At 44.1% G+C, this 19,261-nt stretch overlaps 1 protein-coding gene across 2 annotated transcripts in view; it reads right to left on the reverse strand.

Moving 5' to 3' along the window:
- DIS3L (DIS3 like exosome 3'-5' exoribonuclease) overlaps positions 1-19,261 on the reverse strand; it is a 294,015-nt gene that overhangs the window by 61,426 nt on the left and 213,328 nt on the right. For both annotated transcript variants that reach the window (XM_078683028.1, XM_078683029.1), the window contains exon 14: positions 6,731-6,909. In XM_078683028.1, the coding sequence (XP_078539154.1) occupies positions 6,731-6,909 (179 nt within the window). The remainder of the gene's footprint in view (positions 1-6,730; positions 6,910-19,261) is intronic.

The following is a 19,261-nucleotide window of genomic DNA, read 5'->3' on the forward strand; positions in this document are numbered from 1 at the left end:
GGTGTGTTTTCCATTGCTGCGCTGCGTACTCTTGTAACATCATCCGATTTTAAATGAGTTGATGATGGGACATATTAAAATAAGAATAGCATATTGGATCCATTTAATGTGTCTTGCCTTCCTCATGAATTATATTTGTTGGTAAATTTAAGTTCATGAGGTTCTTCCTAGTTCTGCCAACCAGTCCCTGCTGTAGCTTCTTGATTTTGACGGTATACATGTCCTGTCTCATTTATTTGTCTGCTACCTGAGGTCTTATAATGCGGGACCTTAGTGTTTTGGAGGTCCCCTACTTTCTTCTTCTGTTACTTTATTTCCGTTATACCCAGAGGAGGTTGGGAGGGTGGAGGGGGCCGGGGGGTGAACTGACTTTTATGAGCTTGTGTTTCCTCCAAATATGTATCCTGCAACGAGGTAGGGGGCTTATACCATGCACGCCTGTTGGGCTCTTTTGCGACCTGTGTTGGCATACTGGTGATTTACTATATATTCTTGTTGGTTGTTCCTCTAATCCTGTTGACACATTACTATTTGTTCCCTGGATTCAAGGCGCAAGACTTGAAAATGACGTGCCTGGTGTATTTTCCATTCTTGCCCATTCAGTTTCTGCTATCATCAGCACTTCGCTCATTATGTTAACTTTTGGCAATGCAAAAGGCGCTTTCTCTCTTCTTTCTTTAAAGACCAGGAAGTACTCCTCCCTCACTAGTGCTTTTCATCCATAAAGTGATTTTACTGTCTGAAGGCCCTACTTTTATTCTTCTTTAACCGTTCAAGTTAGTGTTTTGGGTCTTTGGGATCGCTCATTTTGCGTTGTTGATTTTACATGCTGGGCGGTAATTTCAGTCATGCTTAAGGTCCCCAGTGAGTCTGCTAAAAAACTTTGCTGATTGTTAATAGCGGAGGAAGATTTCAATCCAGGGTCTACAATTGCATTAACTTATAATAACTTACGTGTGGATGTTGTGTTGTTGACTAGATCCTCCTCCTCTGTAGAATATTGATCTAACTGTGCCATATCAGATTTTTTTACGTAACCTTTTTAAGTTGGCAACCAATAGAGCTAACTACTCCGGTAGCGTACTCAGTTTATCAACTTTTAATGAGGTAGATGCCACTAAATTTGTCAGTTTGGTTTCCAGGCTGTTGCTAAGTGTTCATTTTGGCTAAGCTGTTCGCCGAAGATTGCATCAGCTCTAATTGTAATTCAAGTTTATATGAATGCAATGTTGATGCATTTATGCCAGCATGAAGGGTAGAATTAATGGAGGTCAGGACATTGTCTGAGATTGTACATGGGTGATGTTATTGCACTTGATCGTAACTGGCTCGTCTGTCTGTGTTTGTGTTACCTCCATCTCATCCAATAGTCTGACATCTGTGTCATTTAATGGATGGCTGACAGAAGAGTTCCGACTGATCTCTTGTCCTATTGTCTGTACAAGGTGATCTTCTAAGCTAATGGAAGAGTATATTGCGCTAATTGATCAATTCGGATCATTTTCAGTTCTTTGTTGAGGGTGAGTTTTTCATGCAGGTTATAGGGTAATTTTTGGTTCCATCTTGAATGTGATGTACTTGTGCTTTTATTTCTATTTTTTATTTGTGCTTGGGGGAATTAGACTTGCATGAGTTGTCAGGGAGTGGGCGGAGTTGGTGGATTTATTTTTGATCTGAACTGAAGTGTGCTACACGATATTACTTTGGGTCCCTTTGCTGAAGTAGTAGTGAATAGTGTTTGGTGGGTACTCACATCTATCCTTTTACAACTGTGCTCTTATTAGTGTTGGTGATTGTTCTATTTTCCCAGGATGGGTGCACTGGTCCAATAGGCTTGAGTCTGAGATGAGCAACATGTTGTTTTCACTGTGGATATGATTGCCATTCTTCCTTGACCTGTTATCTACTCTGTCTTTTCCTTACCGTAGCATTTTTGTGCTTTATGGTAAAAACGCAACGTGAGACGCAGGGAGCCAGAGAAGCAGCAGCTTGGAGAAGTGGAAAAGCAGCAACTTGTTACCAGGAGCTGTGAACCGGAAAAGTAGTAGCAACTCTGTGGGCGAGCATGAGCTTCAAAACATCACAGCAAAAATGAGGAAGGAGGAGAAGCAATAGAATAGTCTAATCAACAGGCAGGACAGACAACATAGGTAATTAATAATAAATGCATCTGTATAACCTCTCTGCCCTTATTTACTTGTGTGTAAATAGATGCAACAGAAGAGCCTGAAATTCACCAACTCTAGGCAATTGGTGAATAACAATTAAGGAAACTACTTTGCATGCCCACTTCATTCCCTCTTATTAATGTCATAACCAACTAAAATTGCAGCTAATAATTTCAAGTTTCTTACACACCAATATTGTCGTCAATCTCACAATAGAAATGCTACTACCCCAGGTGATCAACCTGCAAATGTCACCACATTCAGTTCCAATGAAGGATGCAAAAGTAAGAGACTCATTTCAACCATCCACAGTCAGCGGTACTTTGTACAAAACTAATTCATTAATTTATTTCTTGATAAGAATGGTTCTTACTTATTTTTTCAAAGGAAAAAACTGCAAATTCGTCACATGTCTTTTGTGCATTACACATGATAGGGCCGAGTCAAACTGTCGTTAATAAAGAAATTAACATATCGTAAAAGATTTCTTAGTGGAGTTGGTGGAAGCCTGATTACGTCCTGTGATAAATTCCTTGTTAGGAGCTGCTATTGTAATTCTGATGTGCCAAACTATCTTCAGAATACAGTTGGTTTTATTTACGCATTGGACCAGAGTACTAGAATGTAGTTCAATGAATTATAGAATGTATACATTACTGAACCTGAGGTAATATTTATTACGCTTTATTTTAGGCTTATCAGGGCCACAGTAAGAACTGGTTGGATTAAAAAAACACTTTTTTAATAGACATTGAGAATACTAAAAAGCGGGTTACAATATGAGCCTCATTTATATAGAGGGATATAAAATTGTGAATAAATGAATCTGCAGCGAAGGACCCTATAAGTCACATGAGTTTTGAGGACTTTCTCGATAGGAAACTTGAGCTGAAAAAATAGGGACATTGTGTATCCTGCTAACTAATGAACTGAACAGATGTATACAAAACATGAATTACTATAGGGGTAGGTCATTAATCAAATATAACTCGGACTAGATTACAAGATAATAATATGTTAATATTAGGAACAGTGACTTTGTGAACTTACACACTCTAAAGGTTTAGTATTTCACAAACATAAACTAGCTCCTTGACTGAGAACCAAGGATGCATTATAAGCGTTATTGGTCACAATTTCAGTAAGGTTTCTGTTGTATCTTGACTCCAATGTTATTCTTGCCCTCTCTGTGTGATGTTGCTATGATGTCATCCTACATAATGTTAGGAGTCAACTCTTCACAGTTGACTGGGCTGAGCTGCCTGCCGGCTGCTTCTGGTGGGGTCTATTGTACCATCTTGAATAAAGCTACATGAAACTCATCATGCGTACCTGACTCAATCCCTACAGTTTCCTAAAGAATGATATTGAGACCGCATATGGTTATTGTTGTGAAATTGTTTAACCTACTATATTCAATTCCCTTCCATTATGAAAGCTTTTCAATGGGACATTTTCATTTTCTGTTGTCTCTCCTCTATTTTTAAGACAGAAATACAAGAGATGAATAACGACTAAGGAATATGTGTTTTTTGTGCCAAGCTTTTTTATTGTTTTAAAAAACATACAACAAAATTAATACTGGTGATGGGGGCGGGAGTGGGTGTTGGAGCTATGAACAGTGTGCAGTCACAGCGCTCCTAGGCCACGGTGTCCTAAGATACCGGTCAGCTCCAAACCTAGTTGGCCCTTATCTGAGGTCCGGGGGGCAGAGGCAGAAGGGCGGGCCAGCAGTCCACATAGAGACACTGTCCAGGTTACAGGGGATTCTCGGGCCCAAGTAATCTGACTGTCGGCTCTTGGTGGCGCAGCTGCCACCGCAGGCCGTGCACCAATCACCTGAGGGTCATCAGGGCTTTCCTCCCCTCTCATCTCATTGCTGTTCAATGTGAAGGATGGAACGCTCCTCTATCCAGTCCCACACGGCCTGAGGAGTATCTAAGAAAAAGGTCTTATGTTGGAAAATAACTTCCAGGCAGGCCCAGAATAGAATCATGTATACAATGCCCAGGGTCCTATGTTTTGGCTTCCCCTCCAGGATGGAGTGCTGCTGTTTCTGGACCTTCAAGGCATAGTTGGGGAAGACCATCACAGGGGAGGATTGGAAAGTTAGTGATCCTGCCTTACGATCTGCTCTCAAACCGGCATCATAGGCTACGTAGTTGAGGACTTGGGCAATGAAGGGGCGGGGCACCCACACATGGCTTTGAGGTCTGGGTTCAGTGTGCTCTTTCAACTATGAAGCAGTTAGAGACGTCTGTCGTGGCTATCCAGCTTTTCAACCATTGAAGATTAATGATGTATGGGTATTCCCATCGGAACCCTCAGGGATACCCACTATGTGCAAATTGTTGCATCTCAATCAGCCCTCGCATCCTCCGCTCGGGCCTTCAACTGTCCCACCAAGCGCTGCCGAATCACCAGGAGGGATTCATGCAATTTGACAGCATCTTCAGTATCAGATAACCTGTTCTCCATCTCGTGTACAATGTTCATCAGGTCTTGATGAATCAAAGCAAGATCACCTTTAAGTTCCCTCATTTTGTCTTCCATTGTGTCCTTGAGGTCGCGGATCACCTGCAGGATGGAGGATGTCTGTAGCCCCTCAGTTGGCTGAGGTTCTCCCCTAATCACTCTGGCATCATCTGCCAGCGTAATTTATGTAGTGAATTTGTCTATTTTCTGTTGGGAGGCAGAGCTAGCTGGTTTGTCTCATATCACGTCTGGTGCAGGAGGGGAGCAATCACTAAAGAAGGGAATGGATGGAAAAAAGAGACCAGAGGGAGGTTGCCCATAGCCAGGGCCCATGATACTACCAAATCTGTAGACAGATGAGCAGGCAGGGGTGTCAAGAGAGACAGTCGGTAGTCTCTCAGCACCAACTGCCGCCTCAGTGTAGGTAGAAAGGCTATGAAGGCGTGCTCAGTGTTTCTATAGGCCCCATTTCTGGCCTCACGCTGACCCAGGCCGCACGGGTCCCTCTGCCAAAGTTATCTGCCAGTAAAGGTAGGTATACTGCACAGTTCGTGTGCCGCCGAAAGCAGTTTCCCCCAGAACACCTCTTGGTCGCCCCCACAAGCGGCACCAACAGGTCTGAAGGCAGAGCGGTTTTAGGCCTCTTTGGGGAGCACCATCAAAGCAGGCGGCAGGCTCACTGCACAAGCGGCCACACCGGTGTCAGGCAAGTTAGAAGGGCTGTGGAAGTGTGCAATTTGTCACTGCGGGCCACCCCACACACTCAGGGGCAACTCCAGGCCACATGTTGTACTGCAGCTGATGCACCCACCAGCAGAGACCAAAAGGGTCCAGCGTGGCTCGAATACTCCAACAAATAAGGCTGCTGTGCAGTATGTCCCTTTGCAGTAAGGGCCCCCAGTACCAATCACCCCTCCAGACGGGCTTCACAGCCCTGGGGGAGGAGAAAGGTTACTGCTGTCTTTGGGGGAGCAGAGGACCAGGTGCAGGAGGGCCCCCGGGATTGGGGGGTGGTCGAAGGGCCATCCAAGGCTGTGGCGGCAGCCACCGAGCAGATGCAATCAATGGGTCCCAGCTGGAGAGAGCATCAAAGGGCCAGTCAAGGCCAGATCGCTCTCACACCCTTGTAGCTCCCACAGTCTCTGGGTGCGATCACCCCTTAGCCTCCGGTCGCAGTTGTGAAGGTATGCCAGGGAGAAATCTTCAGGGCCAGGCCGCAGCGCGTGCCATCATCCCCGTCCTAGCGCAGCCTCTCACATCTTTGCAGGGGGCCGACCCTGCTGCCACACGCCTCTTAGGCTGAACCCCACTGCCACAGGTCTAACACTGCCCGCGGCTTCCAGGAGACTCAGCCAACAGCAACTGGGGACCTCGCAGGCCCGGTATCAGCCCTGCTATCTCAGCCGTTGGGTCCAGTCTGGGGCCCTCTAGTCAGCCCAACGCATATCATTTATGAATTCCATAAGAATGAATTATCTGTATGTACCTTTCTCATTCACGAAGAACTCCCAAGCCCAGAGCAGATTGGCTGAATGCACAGTACTTTAAGCATGCACAAGACAAATACTAAAATAATGAATCAATTTTGTACTAAAGTTCAACTATCTCTAAACTTTTTTAACCGAGTGCGGCCTCAACACACAAAATTATTCCACTTGTAAATGTTGCCTGCCTACTGAGTGCCACATCAGACAAGGACTACCCCTCAAGCAAATTAAAGTTGGTCCTGCTCCAATAGTTTAAATTCCAGCACAAAATACCAAGCCTTCTGAATGAGAAACAAGAAACTTCAGTCTGGTTTGAGCCTATCTGAGCCTCATCCATGAGGTACAGCTTTACTCCCAAGGTACTGCATGAAAAGGTGATGGCTGGAATACGTAAATTAATCTCACCTACTGCTAAATACTCTAGGTCACATTGCACTCTACGTTCTTCGCTCTTTTGTAGAATAGAGGCGGGTATCACTGACAGTACAGGCTGGTTTGATATGGCCAGGCATAGGCTGCTAACTGTCTAACATGCAAATGCAATTTCTGGAAAGGTGTATGTGGGCTTTATAATCCTACTTGGCACAGGTTGTTACATACCCGATTTCTGTTGTTAATGTGCTTGCACAACTCTACAAGATCCTTGTTGCTGAAAAGGCTTTCTCTGTTGTCTTCCTGTCTGTCCTTCCAGATGGCTGCCAAGAGGAGCCTGTGAACTATGATGTCAGCATATCGCCGGATGGGAGACGTAAAATGTGTGTACTTGTCCAATGCAAGTCCTGAGGAGGGTAAAAAAGAGGAGGAAAAAGCATGAGTTTTGCAGGAAGGGAAAATATTCAGTTTTTTAAGACTTAACTTCTCATTTGAGTCTAATTATTATGTATACAAATGGTAATCCCTAAATACACAATGCTTCTTAATAAAGCAAAAATAAATTGACACGTAACTGGATGAATAACCCAGATACATTTAGAAGACTCACCATAATGTTGACTGATTAACACTAGCATGATGTGATCTGGCACTGAATTTAACAATTTTACAACCAGGAAACTAAGATTCTTGTCCCGGATTTCTGGAGAGGATGTTACATTTGGAGCAGATTTCACCAGGTCAATTTCCTCCAACAGAATTTCATGCAGCACTCAAAGTAATGAATTTCCACTGTCATAGTCTCCTCTGGATTCCACACCTTCACCATAAATTATTTCTTTCAATCACCACTCAGACAATAAGCTCTTTAATACGCACTGTACAAACCTAATTTATTTTTGTACTAGCACAGTGCACAATGGTAAGCAAATTACCTCCTTTTCATACACGTCCTGCCACGCAATCCAATCAACTTAATTTCCCATTTCTGTCCCAAGACATCATCTTGAACGCGGAAACATCTACCCTTTTGACATTCCTTTTATATACAGATTGCGAAGACAGCACTTGCTTTTCAATCCCCCTTCCTTGTGCTAGCATTCCAACTTTTCTTCATAACTAATTGCCTTTATTACTGCGGAGAAACACCACAAAGTAGACCAGCAGAATTTTTAAAATACGTTTTCTCTTGTAGGTGTTTGCTTGAGGTCTGCTATGTTCCCAAGCACAAAGATTATGAAATGTAATTTAGAAAATGTAATTTACTATAGTAACAGCAGAATCCCTAAATCTACAGGCTCCTTCACATTCATAAAAAGTCACCTTTTAGCCACCATTTACAATTTTGTATATAACAAGCCGGCCACACTTGTGTTCTCTCTTGTTGCTGCACCCTAGATTATCAACAGAGCATAGGACTGTGGGAGGAACCCACACTAACCTAGCTTTTCTTTTATTAGAAATGCTGACATTAAAGGCCTTCTTCGAGAGGGGGGTACTGAGTGTACAGCATTGGACTCAGCAGACACATACAGCTATTTTACAGATATACACCAACAGCCAATAATAGTGTCTGTATGTCCATGACACAATGCCCTCCCATATCACTACAAACCAGAATTATTTCATTGAATGTCAAAGGCCATAACAATGCAATCACAAACAAACCTTCACACACATCTGAATAAAAATGAAATGAACATGTAAAATAAGTTCACCTTACCTAAGCAGAATGAAACATACCTACAAAACCCATTTTTGGCAGGAAATCTAAAGTCACATATTCCTCATAAAAAGGTCATAAATGTTTGTATAACCTCATCTCAGACAATGCCATGATAGACACCTGGAGATTATTACATCCCACAGACTTTTCTGTTCTCCCATCCACCACTCTAGCTCCATCAAATAGACTACAAGGGGTTTGGAAAATGTGCCACAATCTGCTTTAAATATATCACCTGCCTAACAGTGTTTATCATTACTAAACAAATATCCTGCAGAAGTAAATTTTGAGGTAAGGATAGAAGAGGCAGACAATAAGGCAAGAGAAATCTTTTTAAATTGTTAAAATGCTCACATCCCCGGACGTCTGCACCAGAGTACACCAACCATCAGCAGAATGCAGTGACCAGCTAGCCTCTTACTTTCAAAATAAAATCATAACCATTCAAACAAGCCTGATCTTGGTCATGCAGTAGGTAGAGAATCTGTCAAAGGCAGTTAGTTCCAGCATAACTTCTTCTGTGACGGCCACTCTACTTCACTTCCAACCTATCCCTCTGGACGGCTTGCTGGCTGCTATTCAAGGCCTCAAATCAGGTTCCCCATATGACCCTTGTCCTCCGAATCTGCCTGCATTAGGAGCACCAACAATTAATCCTATAGTAAATCAGGTGCTTAATGACTCACTGCCTGCAGGAACAGTCCCTGTGCAATGGAAGCAAGCACAAATTCTGCCTCTGCTTAAAAAACCTTTGGCAGACCCTAACGAGCAATCAAATTATATGCCAATATCTCTACTGCTGGTTATGTCTAAGGTACTGGATTAATTCGTAAACCAGCAGCTCTCTCAGTACCTCGAAACTAATGTCTTGCTTGATACTAGCCAAGCTGGCTTTATAGCTAATTGCATTACAGGGTCAGCACTGATGGAAGTCATTGAAAACATTAGAGGTGCCCTAGACTAGGAGGGGAAGGCCATGCTGATTATGCTAGATCTTTCTGCGGCCTTCGAAATAGTCCCTCACTCAAGGATGCTAGCCTGCCTCCAATCCATTGGTATAGATGGAATGGCCTTATAATGGCCAGCCTCTTTTTTGAAGGATAGAAGTAAGGAAGTATGGGTACCTCCTTTTTCCTTAAGATTACGAGCTGACGGTGGGAGTGCCATGGGGCTAGCCCCACATTGTACCTCACTGCTTTAGTCCAGATAACAGAGGCCTTAAGGGCTAAGGTGACCTCATATGCTGATGATACACAGCTGCTGTTTACTTGTGGAAAGGGAGAGAAGTTTTCTGGAGAGACCGTCAAAAAAGCCTTTGATCTGTGTTCCACTACCACTCACCAACTTAAATGCAACGCAGACAAGAACGAGATATTATCTTTCGGCTCTAATGCCACAGATTCATGGCAGACGTTGTGGCCGAAAGGTGCCCCACCTCCTGTTACTAAGGAGAGAATAGTTAAGAACTTGGACATCAATTTTGATAGTGCTCTCTCCTTTCAGCCACAAATTAAATTAGTGGCTGGTAAATGTTTTGGGCTTCTGTGTTCTCTAAAATATCTCCTATCGTTCTTATCATTATCTTTAAAAAAAAGATGGGCATCCAGGCACTTATTGTGTTCAGACAGGACTTTGCAAATGCCTTGCATTTGGGATTTCCAGACTATCTGTTTAGTTAGCTTCAGGTGGTCCAGAATACGGCAGCCTGCACTCTCCATTACCTGTCTGCAAGAACTCATGTGTCTCTACACCTGCATGCCCGTCACTGGCTTCAGATAAAAAAAAATATCTTTAAAAAAGCTAGTCCTGATACATAAAGCAATGCACTTTACAGGAGCAGGCTATCTTAAGGATATAATTAAACATTATGCCCCCTCCAGAAACCGGCCGTCAGCCAACAGCCTGCTGTCTAGGATTTCCAAGATTCGCCACATGAGAACTGGAGGTCTGACTTTCTCCTACTCAGCCCAGTTTCTTGGAATAAGCTTCCTTTTGAAATACACTCAGTGGCTGTTTTATCTGTGTTCAAGAAAAAGCTAAAGACATGGCTGTGTCAACAAGAGTAATTACACGATGTGCCTGCAGCAAGTAACTTAACAGCCTAGCGTCGGGACACTCCATGAAGTAGCTGTGCAGTCTACAAATCCTATTCATATCATACCACTGCAGATCTCCTGCAGTCTCCTCTGAAATCTGGATTGAATCTGATAGGTTCCCTTGGGGGTGGGTCCGCATGTGCTATGCGGCACTATCAACAAGGAGGATGAAGGAGACCAAAAGGCCAAGAAGCCTCAGAGCCACTCTCACTGAGACCCAGTACTTAAGATGAAACATCGGAGGGAAGGTCCAAACTGCAATGTATCCAGAATGGTTCAGATGAAAGGGACCCTACACAAAGGAGTCCAGTGTGTCTTCAGCATGTTCATAGTGAATCTTAACATTGTCAGAATTGCCACTGTTGTCTAGAGGTAGTCTACAACTCACTGTGGCGCGCCCGTTTTTAGGAGCCAGTTTTAGAGGTAGGGTAAAAACTGTAGCCCTCACCCTTGAAAGAGAACGTATCACAACCACTACCATCACTTTTGCGAATACCTGAGGGGCACTGCTAAGGCTGAAGGGGAACACAGCAAACTGGCAATGCTACTGGAGAAGTGTGGCTCAATGGTTAGAGCGGCAGACCCTGATGCAGAGGTCTGGCCCGGGACCAGGGTTCAATTCCTGCCTCGGCTGGTCTCGGCGGATCTTGGGCTCATAATTCCTCGGACCTGATTTCTCGCCTCGGTGCCTACTCTAAGCATGGGTCCCACGCTGCAACTCTGGGCAATAGCTTGCTTAGTCTCCACAACGGCCCCCTACAGCGCTAGGGATGCCTGGTTGCACCCTGGGGATGCCCAGGAGTGGACATTTCACGGGGAAAAACCAGGAAGGGTTCCCTAGCGGTATGAGTACAGCGCCAGGACACTCCGGAGTATCAGTGCGCTTTACAAATACGCCTACATTTACATTTACATTTACTGGCCCATCTGTGGGACTGCAGAATGGGTATATGAGAATATACATCCTGCAGGTCCAGGGCTACCACCAAGTTGCCCGGATCTAGGGCATAGAGAACATAGGCCAATGTGAGCATCTTGAGTATGTTGTCGCCCAGAAGGCATTCAGAGGGCGAAGATCCAAAATAGGACAAAGGCCTCTATTCTTGGTCGGCACCAGGAAATAGCAGGAATAACAACATTCCATAACTTTAAGGCCGCACCCTTCTCTATGACCCTTCTCTATGACCTGTCTGGACATGAGGGCCTGCACTTCCTGCAGAATGTAGTCTGGGGTCCCAACACTCTGATGTATGTGAAAGATGCAGCGGGTCGAAAAGGAATGGTAGGCCATAAATCTGTTGAATAATTTGGAGGACCCATCTGTCTGATGTAATATGCCTCCACCCCTGGAAAAATTATGGGACCTCGCCTCCTAAAGGGTGATCATAAGCCACTAATGGCATGCTAAAGTGGCTTGAAGGCTGCCGACGCAGGGATGGGGGACTGAGAAATCTGTGTCCCTGTTGCCTAGCACGTGGTTTGTCTGATTCCCCATCCCCTACCCCGAAATGACTCAGTTTCTTACTGTGGTGGTGATAGGTAGCCCAGCTTTCCTTCAAGAGTTCCAGGGCAGGATCTGCTTTCTTGCCAAACAAGTGATAAATGTCAAATAGCACACCTTATGTGAGGCCAGAAAAACCAGTAGCTCTCATCCAAGTACAGTAACAAAGGTACTGATTGCATAGCCCAAGCAATCGGTGGTGTCCAAGCATATGAGAGCCCATCTGTGACACGGGTAGTTCTTTGTCAGAAAAGAGTGAAGGGGCACAGCAATGTAGTTTAAAGACATGACGTTGGTTGAGGCAGAGACAAGTGGGGAGGGTGCCCACAGACAGAAATAGGAATCCAATTATTGCCCAGAATGGGGGTCTCATTACCAATCCTGGGATTACATTACAAAATAGGTTCGCCGCTTTGTCGAATTTAGAGGATTATGATTGACTAACCCCGTTACCACCCCAACTATCCATTAGCCCACCCACTGTGACCCCAGTAAACTGTAGCCCACTGACACTTCCATCCATCATACTTCCCTCTGAGGAGATCCTTGCAGCCGTAACTTTAGCGCATGGTATTCAGGGTCATGGGCAGATCTTACTACCCGCAGCGAACAAAACTGAGAGTACTAGAGCAAATATGGTATCATGGAATGTGGCAGGCTTAGCCTCCAATATTGAAGATTCACACTGGCTAAATGAGCAATAGATCCTCCCTTTTTCATTGGGTTTCGCACTTTCCACTCTCCAGCTGTCCCCCAGTATCTGGAAGGGCAAAGGGGGGTTTACTTATTCTAATCTCAAATACTACTCCACTCCAAGTCAGACAAGTTGTGCCCCCACACAACCATTTCCAGATCTTAGAGCTGACCATCAAGAAACAGACCATCTGTACTCTCATTAATTTTTATAACAATGAGTTTGAGAGGAATTCGAAGGCTGTGGTGGATGCCTTAGTGGTGGAGATGGAGAAATTGTAGAAAGGGGAAAAAGCGGGCAAAGTGAATCTTATATGGGCGGGTGATTTTAATACTCACCAATGTAAGCTTAATGGGACCAGGGTTTGTGGTATAGAAGACGTTCACGGTAATCCCTTCTCTCACTTTTCACATAATGGGTACGGAGAGACTCTAAATAGCCTGTTATTTCAATGGAATCTCTCTATGCTACGAGTGACGAATAAGAGAGGGCAAGGGACAACTTTTAGAAGGGGCACACAGGAACCGACTATAGATTTAGTTTTGGTGTCTGGCCCGCTACTTCCAAAAATGGCGCTCATGGGCATGCAGTTTACATCCCATAGTGATCATGCCATGCTTTTGACCTATTTAAAAATCTTACCCATACCCAAAGAACATAACCAGACTGTTGAGAATGTGAACCTGTCCAGGCAAAATAGCTACCAACTAAAATGGTCAGTGGTAATAAAATCAGATTTGGTACCCGAAATTCTACTGCAGGTAAAAAAGACATCATAGAATGCTTGAGAGAAAGGGAACAGCCAGTAGAACTGCTCACTAATTTCATCACCCTTTTGGCAAAAATAAAAATGGCAATTACGCAAAAGTCATCACTCCACAGCAAAAAAAGGTTGGTTCAATTCAGCCTGCACCAAAGCGAAAACAGCCCTCGTAAATGCCCTAAAAACTCTCCCTAGAGATTATCTCAAGATTCGTTCATTATGTAATGAGTATAAATCATCCAGGAGTTGGAGAGAGAAAGATCTGAGAGCACAGGCGTGGGAACACCTTGAGTAAGCAGCCAGTTCTGGCAGCAGCAAAGACTTCTGGGAAGTTGTAAACGGGACTTATTTTAAAGACATTAGTGACCCCGCACTAGATGTACATGTAGACAAAGAGGCATGGGTGAGACATTTCGAAGGAATTTTTGGGCTACCAGCTCCTCCACCTATATTAGTGTCCCCCCCAGAAATTCCACCTCAGGAAGGATTAACCTTTACTGTATCTGAGGTTCGAAAGGCACTAGAATTCTGTACCCCCGGGAAGGGTCCGGGGCCGGACGGAGTACCAATTGACCTATTTCAATACGATTATGATATGTGGACCCCTTACTCACAAACATCTCTAACAACATTCTGATTGTAGGTCCACCACCATCATGGAACCAGAGTGTAATCTTTCCGATTTACAAAAAAGGGGATAGGGGCTCCCCGAAGAATCACCGCCCCATATCCTTGCTTTATACCACCGCTAAACTAATGGGGCGGGTTCTACTGGCTAGATTGGAGGATTGGCAGATTCGCATAACATTATGATGAAGGCACAGTATGGATTGAGTAGAGGTATGGGGACAATTGAACACTGCCTAAACCTCTCCCTAACGATAAGGAAATACTTGAAGGCTAGAAACGGGAAGCTTTATATGGCTTTCACGGACTTAACATCAGCCTTAGACTGCGTGTCACATTCTAGGCTATGGTCCATGATGGAGGGTATGGGCATAGACCCGCCGATCATCGGGTTTATCCGCCAGCTAATTGCCAAACTAATTGAAGTGTACTTCATCTTTATGGCTTCCCTTGACCTGAAAGTCCCATGACACTTCCAGATGGAGGGCAAGGAAATTAAGGTGGTGGACTCCTTCTCATATCTAGGAGTCCTCTTTGACAAGGATCACTCCTGGTCTAAATTAGTAAAAACAAGAGGCCAGGGTATGCAAAGAAACTTCAACGTTAAGAGATTCGCAAAAAAGTTGGGCGGAAGCCCATTGGACGCAGTAAAAACATATATTTAGCTAAAGTAAAATCAGCTGTTACATATAGAGAAGGTGTTTGGGGGATGGTTAACGATGGTCCGTTACAGCAAATGGAAGACTCCTTTTATAAAAATTGCGTGTCTTTACCACAATCAGCCCCAAACCACATTTTACATCTTGAACTGGGGCTTCCTTAATTGAGTAACTCCATAAGGATGGCCCCGGTCCTCCTGTGGTTGTCAATATGTCAGAGAACCACGGTCGACCTGACACAAACCATTATAAGAGAATGCTGTAATCTAGATCAGTACAAAAGGATCGGGTGGTTAAATTATGTAGAAACAGTACTGAAAGCCCAAGGGATGGCAAAACTTTTTCAAGACCCCGAGACTTGCAAGGAAGTCAAGAAGAAATGGTTAACGGATCTATATTCCCAAAGAGCAGAACAAGCCCTTTGGCAAAAAAACGATCTATCAGTCTTCTATTGCATATGACCTACTAGGCATAAAGAAAATAGAGAAATCTGGTAGACAGAGCACGTCTATCCCGTCCTGGAACGTAGCCGGGGTCGCAAGTCTATTACAATACCCGGCGACACCCCTGTTCTATGAAGGATTAGACATAATCTGTAGTCATGAAACGTGGGCCATCAAACCAGTTTCAATAATGGGATTCGCGGAATACCACAAACCAGCTGTTAAGGAGAATATTTTTGGCAGACCGTCAGGAGGCATATCAGTATACATCAGGCTCACTCGGAAGCTACAATATAGGGAAATAAAAACATCATCAAACTCGTATATGGCCGGTATTTTGAAAGGCCTATCTTCAAGCAAGGGCCCATTGACTATACTGCTAATTAATATTTACTACAACCCACATGGACCGGGAGCAAAGGATAAACTTTCCCAGTTACTAGTCGATATTGAAAATCTCATCCTACAATTTGCCCACATGGAACTGATAATTCTCGGGGACCTCAACACCCACAACATCGGGGTAAAGTCAGCCAAAAGTAACGACACTCCCGCAACAGCAGCATTTAACACCCTCTTGCTTGCCTATCAATTGTCATCAGCCCATTCCTTACTATTAAAGAACTCTCCAGGAACTTTCTGCCTGCCAACGTACAACAATGTAAATTGTAAATGTAAATTGATACTTGTATAGCACACTACTCACCCGCAAGGGTCTCAAGGCGCTTGTAAGAATACCGCTGTGGAACCCATCCTGGCTTTCCCTGTGAGGTGTCCACTCCTGGGCCCCCCCAAGGTGGAGGCCAGGCATCCTTAGCGTTGTGGGGGCCGTTATGGAGATTAAGCAAGCTATTGCCCAGAGTTGCAGAGTGGGACTCCATGATTGGAATAGGCACCAAGGCGAGAATTATCAGGTCCGTGGAATTTTTGAGCCCAAGACCCGCCGAGGCGGGGAATTGAACACTGGTCCCGGGCAAGACGTCTGCATCAGGGTCTGCCGCTCTAACCATTGAGCCACACTTCTCAATCATACCACAATTGATTACATCCTACTAAGTAGTCGGTTATAGAAGCTAATGATAGGGTACAAAGTTGTACAGCGCAAGGAAAGCGACCATGCAGCTTTAATAACGACTTTAAACTCCACAGTAGACAACCACTATACCTTAAAACACCTTGGTTTAACAAACGGTGTCGAACAGTATATCATGGTGAAAAGGATCATATGGCGCACGGCTCCTACGAAAAAGTTTGACGAATGGAAAAAAGCATGGGCGGAGGGTACATTGAAGGAAACATACAGGGGCGCAATCGAAGAATAGGACCAGCTTGCGCATAATTTAGTATCACAGCTACAAGGAGGAAAAACAAATATAATCAAAACAAATAAAGTCAAACTACATCCTAAGTATAATCTTGGCTATATTCCCGCTATTAGAGAAAGCGCGAAGCAAGTACGAAGTAAACGAAGGGTTTACTTGAAAACGGGGACAGTTGAGGACAAACAACTCCTTCAAGAAAAAGTAAAATTACATTCAAAGCAAGTTTGGGCCGAAAAACGGGAGCAAATTGAAGCAAAATGGCTAAAGATTTTTGGATTATTGAGCCCCAGCAAATCACAAGAGTTCTGGCAATATCTTAACACCATGAATCAAGGGAGTTCACAGAGGGAGAACTCAATTGACTCAGATACTTGGATAGCCCACGTGAAATCCTTGTACACAGAGGAAGGCAGTTCAATTGTACCAAGTATAGACCTGGCCAAAGTAACACAATTGACTAATTCCATCAACTTAACAAAAAACATGAGCCAGGTGACCCTTTTGGAAAAAAAGCTAGTTAACACAATTCTAAAAAAAATTAGACCCAATGGAGCGCCAGGGCTCAACGGCCTGCCAGGTTCCCTATTCAGGCAAGACATAGATTTCTGGACTGAAAACCTGACGGTGCTATACACCGAATGCCGAATGACTGGGAATGTCCCGGACTCTTGGCGCGGGTCACTCCTGCACCCCATTTACAAGAAAGGGCCGAAATCTAACCCACAAAATTACCGCATGATTGCTCTCCTTGATATTGAGGTAAAGGCCTATGCAAACACCCTACTAGCGGACCTCTCAACATGGGTCAACAAGGAGGGCCCTTCTGCCCTTTTACCAAACTGGGTTCAGACCAGGAGCCTCAACGGTGGATAACATCATAGCGCTCTCATATCTAACACACAAGGCTGTAGCACGAAAATCTCTTCCCATCTTTGCCTGTTTCATCGATTACACGGCAGCCTTTGATGGCGTTGACCGCTCTATTCTGTGGCAGAAATTGGAAAACTGGAACATCGACCCTCTTCTATTAAAAGCCATCATATCTCTATACTCAGGAACGTGGGTTAGAATCAAACTCTCAAATACAGCAGCCACAGAGAAAATCGATACCAATCGCGGTATGAAGCAAGGATGCGTCTTAGCCCCGATGTTATTCAATCTATACACCGCAGACATGGGTAAAGCTTTGACAGGAGCATCACTTGCAACACCTCGGTTTGCCCACACCAAGATCCAACTATTGCAGTATGCCGACGATTTGGTATTACTAGATCATACTAAAACTGGGCTTCAAAAAGATCTAACGTCTTTGGACAATTACAATACAAAAAACAAACTGACTGTGAACGCAGCCAAATCAAAAATAATTATCTTTGGGTCTTTTCCGGGAAAAAAACTGACGAAATGGAGGATAGGAAGGTTGACGTTAGACTGTACACAACAATACAACTATTTGGGAGTTTGGCTAAGCGAGACAGGGGGCCCGGGAGTTCACCTGGACAAAATACGGGCAAAAGGGAAATGTATCTCATACGCCCATGGGAAGCTGCATGCAAATCTACACAGCCCGACAATAACAGCAATTCAAAGAGTAGTAAGGGCAAAGCTAATACCGTCATTGAATTATGCACAGCAGGCTTTCCCGGGAAAACTATCCAGCACCTTGGAAAAAATACATTGCTCGGCTTATAAAAAACGATTCCATCTACCCTCTTGCACCAGAAACACCTTAGTGCGGCTTGAATTCGATCTAAGGCAACAAAAATTTGAAGAATTGGCCCTAATGAGCAAATATTTTTACCTCACTACAGCGGCACCAGAGAACTCCCTGAAATCTAGTATAAAGAATATTTTTCTGGAAGCAGGAAATCCGTGGTCAAACAGCCTCGCCGCCGCCAAAGAAGCCTTGAATCTTGCAGTGGATAATTGGGACCCTGAATTAATCAAATACGCTGCCATTAAAAGCGCGACAAAAAGACAGGTTCGGCTTCGCTTGCGTTTAACTGACTTGGAAGCAAAAGGCTTCCATGAGTCCCTAACACTCCCGCAGACAGCACAGACTTCGAAACCCCATCTTACTCAAGCAGTGGGCAAACAAGCAGTAAATAGGATCCTAGCGTTCAGATTACACCCTCTCCCCCTTAAAGACCTTCATCCCACAAGGCCAACTGCGACAAGGCAGTCGGAGTGTCGCCTATGCAAATATAAACAAGAGAGCTTCGCACATATCCTATTTTGCTGCCCGGGGCTGTCTTCTGAGCGCAACCGCTATTTAAAGCCAATTTTACTTAGACACGGAATTAGATCTATAAAGGATGCAGTCTACCATCTATTCACAATGGAAACAGTGAAGGACATGGCTGTGTTCAGTAAATTTATCCAACAGGCACGCCAGAAACTGATGATCCCACACAGTTAGGTCACCAGCCTGGAACAATGACTCTTAAACCTTCGTGACTGGTAGAAATGGACTAACGAACCAAGTTATTAATTTTGTTTATGTTTTTAATTACTTTTACTTAATGTCTCATCGTTGTGTGGTGCTATATTTAATGGTTTTGAGTAACCACAAAAAGTTTTATTCATTCATTCATTCACGTATTGCATATGACCTGGTTCCACCATGATCAGGAGAGGGTTTTCATTATTTATTTCACCAAAATAATGCACAGCACAGATTCATATTATTACGCTTCAGACTGAATATGATCCCGATATTCTTGGGCTACCCACAAAATAAATATAGATTAGCAGATCTCGCTCTCTGCCCTTGTAACAAACATGCTGTCCAGTCGGACCTGCATATTTTACTATTTTGTAAAAACTACTCTGAGGAAAGGAAAATATTTATACTTCCAATCCTTAGGGACCATTAATTTAGGCAATGCCGGGTTGCCATGCATTTTTTAAAGGCTTTACCAGACCCAT

The sequence above is a fragment of the Lissotriton helveticus genome, chromosome 3_1 (assembly GCF_964261635.1).
Source record: "Lissotriton helveticus chromosome 3_1, aLisHel1.1, whole genome shotgun sequence".
Classification (NCBI taxonomy): Eukaryota; Metazoa; Chordata; class Amphibia; order Caudata; family Salamandridae; genus Lissotriton; species Lissotriton helveticus.